This window comes from Eschrichtius robustus, chromosome 1 (genome assembly GCF_028021215.1).
Source record: "Eschrichtius robustus isolate mEscRob2 chromosome 1, mEscRob2.pri, whole genome shotgun sequence".
NCBI classification, from domain to species: Eukaryota; Metazoa; Chordata; class Mammalia; order Artiodactyla; family Eschrichtiidae; genus Eschrichtius; species Eschrichtius robustus.
The window spans coordinates 1,098,637-1,112,987 of NC_090824.1; the positions used below are offsets into that span (position 1 = coordinate 1,098,637).

General features: G+C 56.3%; 1 protein-coding gene across 1 annotated transcript; it reads right to left on the reverse strand.

Annotated features, from left to right (window-relative positions):
- Positions 1-2,921: 2,921 nt before the first annotated feature.
- On the reverse strand, positions 2,922-8,084 carry SIVA1 (SIVA1 apoptosis inducing factor). Its single transcript, XM_068546661.1, has 4 exons — positions 7,929-8,084; positions 5,583-5,777; positions 4,734-4,890; positions 2,922-3,064 (listed from the first exon to the last, which is right to left on the reverse strand). The coding sequence occupies exons 1-4, from the start codon at positions 8,044-8,046 to the stop codon at positions 3,007-3,009; spliced, it is 528 nt and encodes a 175-aa protein (XP_068402762.1). The 5' UTR covers positions 8,047-8,084; the 3' UTR covers positions 2,922-3,006.
- Positions 8,085-14,351: the final 6,267 nt, after the last annotated feature.

The window sequence follows — 14,351 nt, forward strand, 5'->3', positions numbered from 1 at the left end:
TGCCACCCCGGGAATGTCTGCTCAAAGACGGGCCATCATTCAACAGATACTCGGTCTACCCTTTCCCTTTGAATTTGCTTGTGTCTTCATACTCAAGGTGAATTTCTTGCAGACAACAGAGTTGGCTGGGTCTTGTTTAGACAAGCTGAGGGCCTCCACCCCTACGGGGGTGCTGAGATCACCTACAGGAGTGGGATCTAGACGTGGCTGAGCTTAAACACCGTCTTGCTGTTCCTCTGTGCATCCCATGGGTTCTTTGTGCCTTCCTTCCTCTTTTTCTCCCTCATTTTGGATTAAATAACTATTTTTTAACAACCCATTTTATCTTTTTAAAAAAATTTTTTCTTAATTTTTTTGGCCACGTCAGGTCTTAGCTGTGGCACGTGGGCTTCTCTCTAGTTATGGCATGTGGGTTTTCTCTCTCCGGTTGTGGCACTCGGGCTCCAGGGTGCGTGGGCTCTGTAGTTTGCAGCACACGGGCTTTCTTGTTGAGGCGCGTGAGCTCAGTAGTTGTGGTGAGCAGGCTTAGTTCCTCCTCGGCATGAGGGATCTTAGTTCCCTGACCCGGGATCGAACCCGTGTCCCCTGCATTGGAAGGCGGGTTCTTTACCCCTGGACGACCAGGGAACTCCCCCATTTTCTCTCTTTTATTGGCTTATTTCGATTTTACCAGCTCTCTCACTGATGTTCCTTTTCTGTTCCAGGATCCAACCCAGGATCCCATGTGGAATTTAGAACAAACCTCTCCTGAAGGAACGACTGTAGCCATGGCCTGTCGGATGTCAGTCCGTAACTCACTCAGCAGCTTGCCTTGGAGTGAAATTCAGCCCTTCACACGCACGGTCCTCAGAAGACACACCTCCACTTGCCGTCTCCGTGCTGTGGTCACAACTTTTGTTTCCACATGTTCAAAATCCCCAACATACATTATTAGTTTTGCTTTCAACAATTTTTTTTTTTCTTACTTCTGAAGTTCAGGAGCCTAGATTTTCCTCATTCTTTATTATTTATTTATTTATTTATGGCTGTGTTGGGTCTTCGTTTCTGTGCGAGGGCTTCCTCTAGTTGCGGCTAGTGGGGGCCACTCTTCATCGCGGTGCGCGGGCCTCTCACTATCGCGGCCTCTCTAGTTGCGGAGCACAGGCTCCAGACGTGCAGGCTCAGTAATTGTGGCTCACGGGCCTAGTCGCTCCGCGGCATGTGGGATCTTCCCGGACCAGGGCTCGAACCCGTGTCCCCTGCATTGGCAGGCAGATTCTCAATCACTGCGCCACCAGGGAAGCCCCTCAACAATTGTCTTTTTAACATTTCAAATATTCTTACTTGGTAAAATTTACCACTTTAACCATTTTTAAGTGACCAGTTCAGTGGCATGAAATGCATTCACGTGGCTGTGGCACCAGCACCACCGTCTCCAGAACTTTTCATCTTCACAAACTAAAACTCTGCTCCCATTCAACACTCACTGCCCCCTCCCCTGGCCCCCACCCTTCCACTGTCTGTCTCTGTGAACCCCACTGCTCTAACGACCTCAAAGGAGTGGAATCACACAGGACCTGTCCTTTTGTGACTGGCTACTTCACTCGGCCTGACATCCTCAAGGTCCATCCGTGCTGCAGTCTGTGTCAGGATCTCCTTCCTTTTTAAGGCCGAATCATATTCCATCGTATGGACGGACCACGATTTGCTTATCCATTCATCCCTTGATGGACACGTGGTTTGTTTCCACATTTTTACTCTTGTGAATGACATTGCTATGAACATAGGTGTACAGACACCTGCTCGAATCCCTGCTGGGTATTTGCCAGGTCACGTGAGCTCTACTTTTAAGTTTCTGAGGAACAGCCATACCGTTCCACAGAGGCTGCGTCACCTTATATCCCCACAGCAGTGCACAGGGCTCCCGGGTCTGCACGGCCCCGCCAGCGCTTGTTTTCTCTTAAATAGCAGCCCCCCTGACGGGTGGGAGGCAGCGTCTCCTGTGATGCTGAGCTGTGTTTCCCTAATGATGAGCGATGCTGGGCATCTCTTCACGGGCTCACTGGGGTTGTGGTCTGCACGTGGACACTGCGCCGGAGGCCCAGGGCCTCTACAGGGAGCCAGGTGAGAGGAGGTGATCCCACGATGAGGGCTCGTGCCGCACTCACGCGGCCGAGCCGGAGAGGCCTCTGAATGCTCTCAGCTCAGGAAGGCCCATGGGCTCACTTGCAGCCGCCCCCAAGACCTCACGCCTCCCTGTGGCCCTCCCCCGCTCCTGCTTCAGGGGTCCTAGGCTCTGCACTCGGGGGCAAACTCCACCCTGGCCCAGCCCCCTCGAAGAGTCACTTGACCCTCCAACCGTGGGTGCCCCCGCTGCCCACAGGACACCGCCCTGCTCCCCACCCCAAAGAAGCACTCTTTTCCTCCAGGGTTTCTCGGAGGGGCTGGGACTGACCACCCACGGATTCATCCCGAGGGCCTGGGCCCACGGCGCTGCAAGGACCCCCGCGTGTGGGAACCGGGGCCCGAGAGCCAGGTGAGGAGGCCCCGCGCAGGGCTGCGACCCTCCCTTCCCCCTCTCGTCCACTCCCCTCCCTCAGGCCACACGGGCTGCACCACCCAGACGGAACTGGACAGGCAGGTCACCCGGGGCCCAGCCACCCGGACAGTGGCGTATTACGGTGGCATTTCAGGGACAGCCTGGGACGCAGCCCCACCCCCGAGGGGCACTGGAACCCCACCTGGGCTCACACGCTCTGGTCTTCAGTGTCCCCACCTGTCAACGGGACGATCGGTGGCACCTGGCATGGAGCTCAGGGCGCTGCCAGGTGGGAGCCGGGCAGACCACGGGCCCCAGGGGCGCTGACGAGTGAGTCCTCTTGTCTAAATATAAAGGGTTTATTCTCTTCTGTGATCAGGAGAACAAAATACAAAATAGAAAGGCTGTCCCCTCCCGCCCCTCCCCCCAGTCCCTCAGCATGAACGGCGGCGAGGTCGTCCAGGCAGGGCTGCCGTCCTCTCCTGGCCTCAGGCCTCGAACATGGCGCAGCTGGCGCACAGCACTTTCTCGTGGAGGTCACTGCAGCTGCGACACCGCGAGGTTGGGGGAGAGGAGCTGGCATTAGGGCTGAGTTCCATGGGAGCTGCCGACCCCACCTGGTCCCTCGACTTTATCTGGAGGTGGGGCCATGGGCCCAGACAGAACCAGTTAAGACGAGGCCCCACTGCCGCAGGGGGCCGAGCCCACAGGGCCGGGTCCTTGGAGAAGGACACCCGCAGAGGGAGGCAGCTCGAGGGTCCGGGGAGAGGCCGGAGCACAGAACCCGCGGAGTGCGGGGCTCCAGGAGCAGACCCCCGCGGCCTCTCTAGAACCAGCCCCCCGACAGATATCTGCCTCTGGAGCACGAGGGTAAACGTCTGGGGTGCTCGTTGGAGCCGTCCCCACGGACTGACAGCTAAGGAGCCCCCAGGGCTCAGCCCGGCTCTCACGTCGGCCAGGTGTGCAGCAGGGCTGACTGGCCCCGGATGGCTCCCAGGGGCAGCAGCTCAGGTAGGGTAGGCTCGGGAGACACGCTGAAAGGGGACGGCAGCACGCCTGAGGCGCAGCGGCAAAGGGTCCGCGTCCAGGGCCAGGAGCTCGGCTCCAGCTCTTGGCGGCGATGCCCCCCCGCCCCCCCCGCCCCCCCCCGCCCCGCGGCCGTGCCTGACCCTGGGGACGAGGCAGCCAGCAGGTGCGGGCAGGATGCCCGCTTCCAGGGCGGCACTGAAGCTCGGGGGCCTGAAGCGTGGCCTCCAGCGGGGACCCGGAACGCGTCGTCTGTTTCTCACCCGGGTCAGAGAGCCCCGCCCGCCGGGGCCCAAGAAACAGGCAGGTGCGCGGCGGGCTCTGCGGACGCGTGGGGACCAGGCAGCAGAGAGCAGGGGCGGGAGGGGGCTGCCACGGGAGTCTCTGCAGACGAGGACGGCCCCAGGGAGGGAAGCGGGGCCCACCTGGCCCCTCAGCTGGCCCTTGTGCTGTGCGCAGCTCCCCCTCCAGGGAAAAGCCGCTGGCCACCGGCAAGGCCCTGCCCGTCTCAGTTTACATATAAATAGGAAGAAAAGAAAAACTGAGTGGGCAAAATCAAAAGAGTGTTCCACACTCACGACTCGCCCAGCACCTGACCCCTGACCTGGCCAGCACGGGAGGCCCACGCCTGGCCTCCGTCCTTCTGCCCAGCGCGTCCCAAGCAGGGAGCAACCCACCTCTCAGCAGGCGTGTTTTTAACTTTCCACGGTTGGGGTTGGTTTTAAAGGCCACTGGGACTAAACTGGTTTGAGATCTGCAGAACCTTTCTTACGGGGCACTGCCCATCCCCACCCGTCAGCCGGGAGTGGCCGCTGGGACGAGGACAGCGCCCGAAACCTCCTGGGCAGGGAGGGGTCCACCGGCTGCGGTGGACACGCTCACCCAAGTCACAGACAAACGCCTGTTTCCTGCCCTCACTTGTCAGGCGTCCTCCGCTAATGAGCACGCTACATAGAAAGGCCACGTGAGGCTTCCCGATGCCAGGGCTCAAAGGACTAGAGCACGAACGGTCTGGGACAGACCACAGACAGCGCAGAGCTGACCTGCAAGGTCTGGGCTTCCTCCAGAAAGGATCTAAAGGTCTTGGAAAAACTCAAGCTGAGCAAAGCATTTACTGGCATCACGTCGTCCCACGGGGCAACGCGGGATGGGCCTGCCGCCCCCACTCCCCGACGGGGCCCTCACTCACTCCACGAGGGCACACAGGGCGCAGGCCACTGCCCCACAGCCGCAGCAGGTGCGCACGCAGCGCCCGCACAGGGCCCGCTCGCACTGGCCGCACGCCGCCTTCCCGTCCACGGCCCGCACGCACGACGAGCAGGCGCCCGACGCCGCCATGGCTGGGTCTGTGGGGAAGAAACACCCGTCAGCCCAGAGGGGACCTGAGCGCTGGGGCTGGGGGCCACGCCTCCTCCCGCGCCTGACCGACCACCAGGTCCTAAGACGACAGCCTGTGCGTAAGCACAGCACCCAGACCCGTTCACCAGGGAGAGATCCCAGCTGGCTTCCGTGACTCCCACCTACAACTCCCACCACCCAAATGTCGGTACCTAAGGGTCAGCCCTTCTCCTGACCACCTGCGTCGGAAGTCGCTAGGCCTTCGTCCCCTGTGTGTCTCACAGCTGCGTCTCAAAGCGTGGTCCCTGCATCACGGGTTAACACAGGGGTCCCTTTGCCTCACCCAGACCCGGGGGCGGGAGAGTTTTTAACCAGCGACACAGGTGACAGTCTGAGACGCACCCCACACTGCACAGGGACCCGAACAGGCTTTTCCCACCCAGGTGGGACTCCGTGGGAGAGCTGCAGGTGGAAAGCAGGCAGGACACCAGGAGGGTCACCCAGAGGGGTCTCTGCTCCTTTCCGATCCAACAGTTAGAAGCTGTTCGCAGCTACCAGACGTGGATGTTGGTGACAGCAGAGCCTCCTGTTCATATTGTCAGACTCGGGCCCGGCTCCCGCCAGCCCAGGTAGGAAAAGCCCCTGTCCCACCCCGTCCTTAGCACACAGCTGGGAAGCGCCTGCCGTGGGCCTCACTCACCAGCCTCGGAGGCCTGGGCTCGACTCCTGGTCAGTCGGCCGTCGGGCCCGATCAGCATCTGCCCGCGCGCGGCCCGAGGGGCTTCCGTGGGGCCAGGCTTCGGGGACTCCGGAGTGTCGACGATGGCGCAGCCTTCCTCCCACGCGGGGTCCATGCAGGCCTGGGCCCCGCGGAAGAGGAGCTGCGTGGTCTTTTCTGCGGAGGACAACCATTTCCCCGCTTACACCGCTGCAGCACGGAAGCACCTGCCTGGCCACCTCGTCCCTTGAGCTGCGCGTGGCCGGGTCTCCTGCGTGGTTATCCAGCCACCCCAGACCACGCTGCTCCCTGGCGAGCTGGGTCCCACCCTGACCTCCTGCCTGGGCTCAGCGGCCACCTCCTCCAGGAAGGTTCTGGACCCTGCAGCCCCACCTGGGCTCCCTGTCCTATCACTCTGCTCATTTTCCACACGTGTGGCCTCACCTCCTTGCCGTTCGTCTCCTCCGCAGCACCCACAAGCCGGCTTCGTCCAGCAGAGGAAGCTCTGCGCTGTGGAGTGCTAGCTAGCGCACAGCCAGAGACTCAGAGCTGAGCCCACCCCCCAGGCAGCACGCACCTCTTCACCTACCACGGAGCTGCTAGCAGACAGCATGGCAGCAACCAGCTCCGGACAAGGTACCCCAGAACTTCCCAGCCCTCTGTGGGCCCTGGACATCCCCCCACCCCCTGACCCCAGAGCTGAGGTGGTTTCTCAGGGCACTGGGGGCTTTCACAAGGTCAAATGCCAGGTGCCAGCCCCAGAAATGCTTTGTTTGTGGTTTTCTGCCCTGTCCCAACAGAGCCAGGGTGGAGACCTCAGAAGCTGCTGGTGCTAAGTGAAACCGACAGAAACACACAGTTGGGTAACTCAAATGGAGCGGCTGATGACAGCCCCGTCACACCCAGTTCCTCCTCCTCCAATCCTCCCCACCCCCACTTATAATAGGGTGGGACTGGGGGGAGGTCATGTGGTGAGGCTAATACTTGCTTTCAAGGGCCTGTGGTCCGTTCAAGATAAAGAGACCAGGGTTCAGGCTTGGAATTCATTACACACGAGTTCACGCTGGCCTATGTCCTGCCCTTCTCAGGGAATGCCCAGGGAGCCTAGCACTCCCTCTGTGACGGGGCCCTGCGAAGGACAAGCCCCTGCAAATGCTCCAGAACATCGTGGTCAAGAGCTAGACTGACTTAGCCCCCATTTATTTTTAATTCTTCTGTCTGCAGTGTTTACATTTTTTGAAGGTCCTGAGAGGATAACACTTGCAGTCTGGCCATAGTACTCACAGCTTCACTCATTTTTATCACCTGCAAGGCCTGGAAAGGCATTTGCATTTGCAACCCTGCGTGTGCAAGAAAAGAAAGGGCACAGCAGCTGCTGATGGGGGCAGCGGGGCGGGGGTGAGGGGTGGGGAGCAGCAGGAGGAAGAGAAGCAGGGTCTCCCCAGGCTAGGCTCTTCCCCACATCCCTAATGCACGGCAGCACCACTCAATCACAGACACCCAGGTAACCATCTGACTGTTCTACACGCACAAACCTTGTGCCTCCAACCACTACTTAAGGTAAATTCCACTCTGTAGTTACCCCAGGGTATTAACCTCCCCGAAGTGATGATCAGTAATATCAATGCGCCCGAAAACCTGCATGAGGAAGCCAGAGAAGGCTTCCTAGGTCAGTGTCCTTACATCTCTGGAACTGGACACTCCAGCCACAATGAACCGGACAGCACTCTCCGGCTTCCCGGTTTTTGCATAGCTGTTCCCTCTGCCTGGAATTCCCTTCCTCTCCCTCTCTGCCTGCCTAACCCTGCAGGATTCGGCTTCGACTCTGTTCCTCCACGAGACCTCTGACAGCCTGCAGCTGGTCCTGCAGCGACCCGTGCCTGCCCTGAGGACCTCTGGAGAGTCCTTCTCTGGCTGGCCCCCCAGTAGACCGCAAGGCAGGGTCTCCCGCAGCCGCAGGGTCTCCCGCAGCCGCAGCGCCTGGCAAGGAAGGCGCGCTCCACAAACGCCTCTCGGGTCAGAACAGGTGCTTCTACCGGCTTATTCCACCGGGACATCCCACTCCCCGGCCTCTCGCTGGGCCGGTCAGACCAGGGCTGGCTCCTGAGCGAGTCCAGCATTCCCACAGGACAGAGCCCCGTCTCGGCCCCACGCGGAGGCCGCCTGTTTCGCGAAGGTGGAGGGCGGGGACAGGTCGTGGACGCGGGCGCATTCACAGCGCCCAAATCGCTGCTTCCAAACACGGCCGGGGGGGCTGGCCCCGGCCCCCGGCTCCAGGGGGCGCGGCCTGCGGAGACCGCCTGCCCGACCCCGCTTCCCCTCACTCACCGAAGATCTCCCGCGTGAGGCGCTCGGCGCACACGCCGCGACTCAGCTCCCTCCGGCCCACACGCACCTTGAGCTGCAGCGGGGCCGCGTCCGCGAAGGGGCAGCCCCGCTTGGGCATGGCCGCGGCCCGCAGCGGCGCAGCTCCACGGCCGCGCCTCGCCTGCCCATGATGTCACAGCCGCGCGCCAACCCATGCGCGGGGCGGGGCGGGGGCGGGGCTGGTGCGCGGCGCAACGCGGGATAGGCCCGGGAAGAGGGCGGGGCAGGGCTGCTGCGCGGCGCGACGCGGGATAGGCCCGGGGCGGGGGCGGGGCTCGTGCGCCGGGAGGCGGGACTCGGAGACGCGGGAAAGTCCGGGAGAGGTCAAGGGTCGGAGTGGGCGCCCCGGGTGTGGGGAAGCGGGAAGGCGGTGTGGTGCGCACGCGCCGCAGGATGGGCTGGGGGCGACATCGTGGGCGGGACTCGTGTGAGGGGCGGCTCGTGATAGGTCGGAGGCGACATGTGGGAGGGACTCGTACGAGGAGGTGCGGAAGGGAAGGGCGTTTCGGTTGTTTTTAATTTTGCTCCCCAAACAACTCTCGAAACTGGTTATACTTCTCCGTTTAAATCACCAAAAGTTCGCGGATGATTCACTTTTCTGTAATTCTTAATTTGGAGGACTGCCCCGCCCTCACAAGTGGAGAGTGCCGGATGAACGCACTGGACACACGTCACGGGCCGGGTTCCGGGCCCTGCTGCGTCATGCGGGGCAGGCCTGACGTAATGTCGGGCTCTGACAGAGCCGTGCAGCTCCGGCTCCACCTCGGCCTCTGCCGGCCGCCTGCCCACCCGACCCTCGTCCTGTCCGCTGCCCCCGGGGTCGTCCAGCTCGTTCCTCTGTCCCCTGGATTTCCGCTGACAAGCCGAGGGCCTCCGTCTTACAGGCCACGCCCCACGCGACGCACCCCTCACGTGCCACCACGCCACGTGTTGCACATCACAGCCCAGGACACCGGCAGGGATGGGGCGGGGCCAGCCTCCGGTCCACCTGCCTCTTCCCGCCAGGCATGGCGGGTCTAGGGAGACCAGGCCGAAAGCGGGGCTTCGGCCAGCTTTTTTCCTGTTGCGTGACCGCACGATCGGGTACGATTCCTGGTAGCGGTCTGCGGTCACTGTGACAAAAAGACGATTGGTTTTATCCCAGAAACAGATGAAATTCCCAGGAGTATTGTTTTTACTCTTACAGGTCTTGGGAATTTTAAAAGACTTCTTTGCGTTCAGATTTGAAACTGCCTTAGGCTCGTTTAAGACACAGTAGATAGATGCAAAACATTGTGATTAAAAGAGAATCTTGTTAGCTCTTCTATTTCAACCTAATTTTAATTTAAGAAATATTTGTTGAGGGCCCAGTCAGTGCTGGATTAGTTTTCTAGAGGTGCAGTAACAAAGCACTCAGACTGAGGGCTTAAACAATAGACATTTATTCTCTTACAGTTCTGGAAGTTGGAAGTCCAAGATCAAGGTGTGTGCAGAGCTGGTTTCTCCTTGCCCTGCAGACAGCCGTCTTCTCCCTGTGCTCACGTGGTGGTCCCTCTGTGTGTGTCTGTGTCTTCATCTCCTCTTCTGATAAGGACGCCAGTCAGACTGGATTAAGGCCAACCCATATGACCTCTTTAAAACTTAATTACCTCCTGGTTCCTCAAGAAGTTGAAAATTGAACTGCAATGTGATCCAGCAATGCCACTTCTGTGTATACAAAGAAGTGAAATCATTATTTTGAAGCGCTATCTGCACCATGTTCCCTGCAGCATTTTTACAATAGCCAAGACATGGAAACAACCTAAGTGTTCATCAGTGGATGAGTGGATAAAGAAAATGTGATATTTGGAATATACATATAATGAAATATTATTCGGCCATAAAAAAGAAGGCCATTCTGCCAGTTGCAATAATGTGAATGAATCTGGAGGACATTTTGCTAACTGAAATAAGTCAGAGAAAGAGAAATACAGTACTGTATGATATCACTTATCTGTGGAATCCAAAATCATCAAACTTGGGACTTCCCTGGTGGTCCAGTGCGTAAGACTCTGTGCTCCCAATGCAGGGGGCCTGGGTTTCATCCCTGGTTGGGGAACTAGATCCCGCATGCACGCCGCAACTAAGAAGTCCGCATGTGGCAACGAAGATCCCACATGCCGCAACTAAGACCCAGTGCAGCCTAAATAAATAAATAAATAAATAAATAAATAAATAAATAAATAAATATTAACCAAAAAAAAAATCATCAAACTCATAGAAACAGAGTAGAATGGTGGTTGCCAGGGGCTGGGCTTGGGGGAAATGGGGAGCTGTTGGTCAAAGGGTACAAACTTCCAGTTATATGGTAGATGAGTTCCAGGGATCTAATGTACAGCTCGGTGACTATAGTTAGCAAGTATTGTGTACATGAAGGTTACTAAGAGTAGATCGTAACTGTTCTCACCATACCAACAACAACAACAACAAAATGGTGATTATATGAGGTGAAGGATGTATTATGTAACCTTATTATGGCTTGCAATGTGTATGTGTATGAGATCATCACACTGTACACCTTAATGTAAAAATTAAGAAACAGAAACCTCATTTAAAATGGAGTCAGAGGGAATTCCCTGGCGGTCCAGTAGTTAGGGCTTCGCACTTTCACTGCAGAGGGCCTGGGTTCAATCCCTGGTTGGGGAACTAAGATCCTGCAAGCCACATGGTGTGGCCAAAAAAAAAAAAAACAGAGTCAGGAGGCCAGAAGAGGGAGCAAGCATGCCCTACTGCACTACATTAATTGCAGACCCAATAGGAAAAGAGTACCTCGCATCTACAAAGAAGAAGGTTACTACCTTACTACCCAGCAGGAGGAAGAATTTCTCCTTGCCCGACAACAGCCCAGCCAATAAGAGTCTGTCACAACTCAGCCAATGAAAGACCACTTACATGTCAAACTCCCAGTTTCCACCAATGGGTTCTTTGCTCAGACTAGCCCCTTCCATCTCCCGCTTCTCAAGAGTTTTCTCACCTTTGTTCTCCAGACTTGCCTGTGGTTCGCCATAGATTACATGTCCTGAATTGCAATTTTTTGCCGTTCCCAAATAAACCCATTTTGCTGGTCTCTTTTATTGTTTTAGGTCAACAGTATACAATTAAGGTGTACATTATATGTCAATTATATGTTCTATTTCAATTATATCTAAATATATGTCAGTTATACCGCAATAAAGCTTCGGAAAGAATGACCTCTTCAAAGTCCCTACCTCCAAATACAATCCCATTCGGAGGTACTGGGAGTTGAGGCATCAACACGTGAAGTTTAGGGGAACACAATTCAGCCCATAATAGATACCGAGCTCTGTGCTAGGCCCTTAGGGGTGGTGTGGAGCAGAGCCAGCGGGGTCCCTGCCCTCTGGTGGGACAAATGTCACAAAAGGGGAAGGACGGGAGCTGTGGAAGCAGAGTAAGGAGAACTGCCTTGCCCGGGGCTGGGCGATATCCCAGGAAAACCGAACTCATGCAAAGCATTTGCGGAACGGCATAATTTGACCTTAGAAAGTTGGACATTCTGGAAGTGAGTACGTGTCAGATGAGGAAGGAACACGCTTTCTGTTTTCCCGTGAGAAGTGCAGCAAAATTCCCCTCCAACAAATGCAGAGTGGGTAAGGCTGGCAGGAAACGTATTCATTAACATGTTTCATCAGAGTTGCCTCGGGGTCCTAAAATTGTGAGTAATTATCATCTGTTATGTAAGATGGTTGTATGGTTACTTTGAGTAACTTGTAGATTGGGGTATAATTTACTTACAGTGCGGTTGTGTGTATTTACGCCCAGTGGAATGCCCAGATGGTAAATGTATACACTTCTGCCAGTTACGATGACCCCGTCGCCCCTCCCCCGCCCCGGGCAGAAGTGACCATTGCTCTGCTTTCATCCCTATGGGGACGCTGCCGTCCTAGAACCTCACAGGCTGGGGCTCATTCTGCACGTGCACCTTTGTGTCTGGCTTTTTCCCTCAGTTCGCTCCGAGACCGGCCACCGTCCTGCACCCCTCAGTGGTCCATTCCTTCTGTTGCTGAGGGTATTCCGTGTGTGGATGGACCACAGTTTGTTTACCTGTCGACTGACACCTGGGCTGTGCCAGGTTTTGGCTCTGATGAGGGCAGCTGCTCTGAACATTCTTGTCTAAGGCTTTTTCTGTACATTCGTGGTCAGTTGTTGTGGGTCAGTGCCTAGGAGTTGAATGGCTTGATGGTAGGGTAGATGAATGTTAAACTTCTGAGCAAACCGGCAGCTCTCCAAAGTGTTTGGGAAAACACTTTTTTGTTGTTTTTGTTGTTTTTGCATTTTGGCCACGCCCCGTGGCATATGGGATCTTAGTTCCCCGACCAGGGGTCGAACCCTTGCCGCCTGCAGTGGAAGCACAGAGTCTTAACCACTGGACCGCCAGGGAAGTCCCTGGAAAAACACGTTTTATCAAACAACGTTATCAAATCACTTACTTGTCTTTTATCCACGTATTGACCTGAGACCACTGTGAGCTCGTCTACACTGGGGCTGTGTTATTGGTGCAAAGAAGAGAGAGCACCTTATTATAATTACTCAGACCCTCACAACATCTGATACTGAGAAAAAGGGGGCTGTCTGTCCTAACCCAACCCAGAGAACAGAGCCTCCCATCCCTGGGCCACATGGGAGTGAGGAAGCTGGTGCCAGGGAAGAATGATTTCCCCTCCAAATTGGTGTCTTTTTACCTTGTATAACACCTGCAGATACTCAAAGACATTGCCTGGGGCTGCCTCCCCAAGATTTTGTCCAGAGATCAAAGGAAAGAACAACTTGTATTCGAGTGGAGGATTTAGCAGCTACTACATAATATAGCGGCTTTTTGCAGCTTTGTAATTTAAATTGCAGGTTGAGCTTGCCAAGCCAGGAGTGCAGCTTTTTATGCAGAATGAAATGATTTCTTTCTTTGGAAAATGCCTACTCTGGTGGATCGCCCAAAGCGTGCATCCCTCTGTCGTAGCAGGATGGTCATCTGGTCAGGAGAAGCACAGTATCCCCGGGGGCAGGGAGGAGAGCTGGGGTCCACCTCCTCTTTCCTTAAGAACTCACCCTGCCTTTGGCCTCTCCTTTCGTCCCTCTTGCTCTGTCGTGGAAGGGAAATAATTCTTGGGAAACTCCAAGATCAGTTTCCGCTGGTGCTTCTCACCTGTAGCCCTGCTGCCTGAGGAAGGTGGTCCACACGCATGCCCCTGACATCTTTCAAATTGCTGAAGGCCGTTCTCGGCACTGTTTGGAAAAGTTCGCTAGCAGGTGTGAAGCCATACACCCAATCTGTGGCCCTTTCACCCAACATGCTGTCACATGAGTTTGGGACTCTGTGGTGCAAGCCGGTGACACCGGACCCTGTGGAACCGCCCGGGGCCGGCAGGGTCCATGGGAAGCAAGCCGAGTTGGCAGCGGCCCAATGTCAGTGAACCCAGCTGGCATCCTCAGCTCTAAAAAGTTAGGATTTAGGGCTTCCGTGGTAGCGCGGTGCTTAAGAATCCACCTGCCAACCCAGGAGACACAGGTTCGAGCCCTGGTCCGGGAAGATCCCACATGCCGCGGAGCAACTAAGCCCGCGAGCCACAACTACTGAAGCCCACGCGCCTAGAGCCAGCGCCCCACAACAAGAGAAGCCACCACAATGAGAAGCCCGTGCACCGCAACAAGGAGGAGCCCCCGCTCGCCGCAACTAGAGAAAGCCTGCGTGTAGCAATGAAGACCCAACGCAGCCAAAAATAAATAAATAAATAGTTAAAAAAAAAAAAAAAAAGCTAGGATTTAAGCCCGGCAGACTCTAGGTCTCTCCATATGTATAATCCCTTTCCTCTCTGAAATGATACCAAAAGACCTGTTATTTTTCTAAACTTACCCCAAAATGTGAAGGGTTAGGGAAGCTACCACTCGGCCTCCGGTTGAGCACAGACTACAGTAGGCTCTTTGAAGCTTCAGCCAGTTGAGAAGTGGCTTCCTAGCCCAGGGGACTCAAGAGGGATGGGGCCAGTGGCTGTTCCACTGAAATGGAGGGGACTGATGGTTGCGGGGAAGGGCTCGGGGCGCTAGGGTGAATCTGTTGAAGTGTTTAGTTCTGGAAAACCTGTTTAATGCCCGTGGTCTCTCTTCCCTGGGCTGGTTGCATTTTGTGGTCTGAGCAAACTCATGCCTTGGCTTCGTGACACAAAAATGTGTGTCAGGGCTTCCCTGGTGGCGCAGTGGTTAAGAATCCGCCTGCCAATGCAGGGGACATGGGTTCGAGCCCTGGTCCGGGAAGATCCCACATGCCGCGGAGCAACTAAGCCCGTGAGCCACAACTACTGAGCCCGCGTGCCACAACTACTGAGCCCGCGTGCCTGGAGCCCATGCTCCGCAACA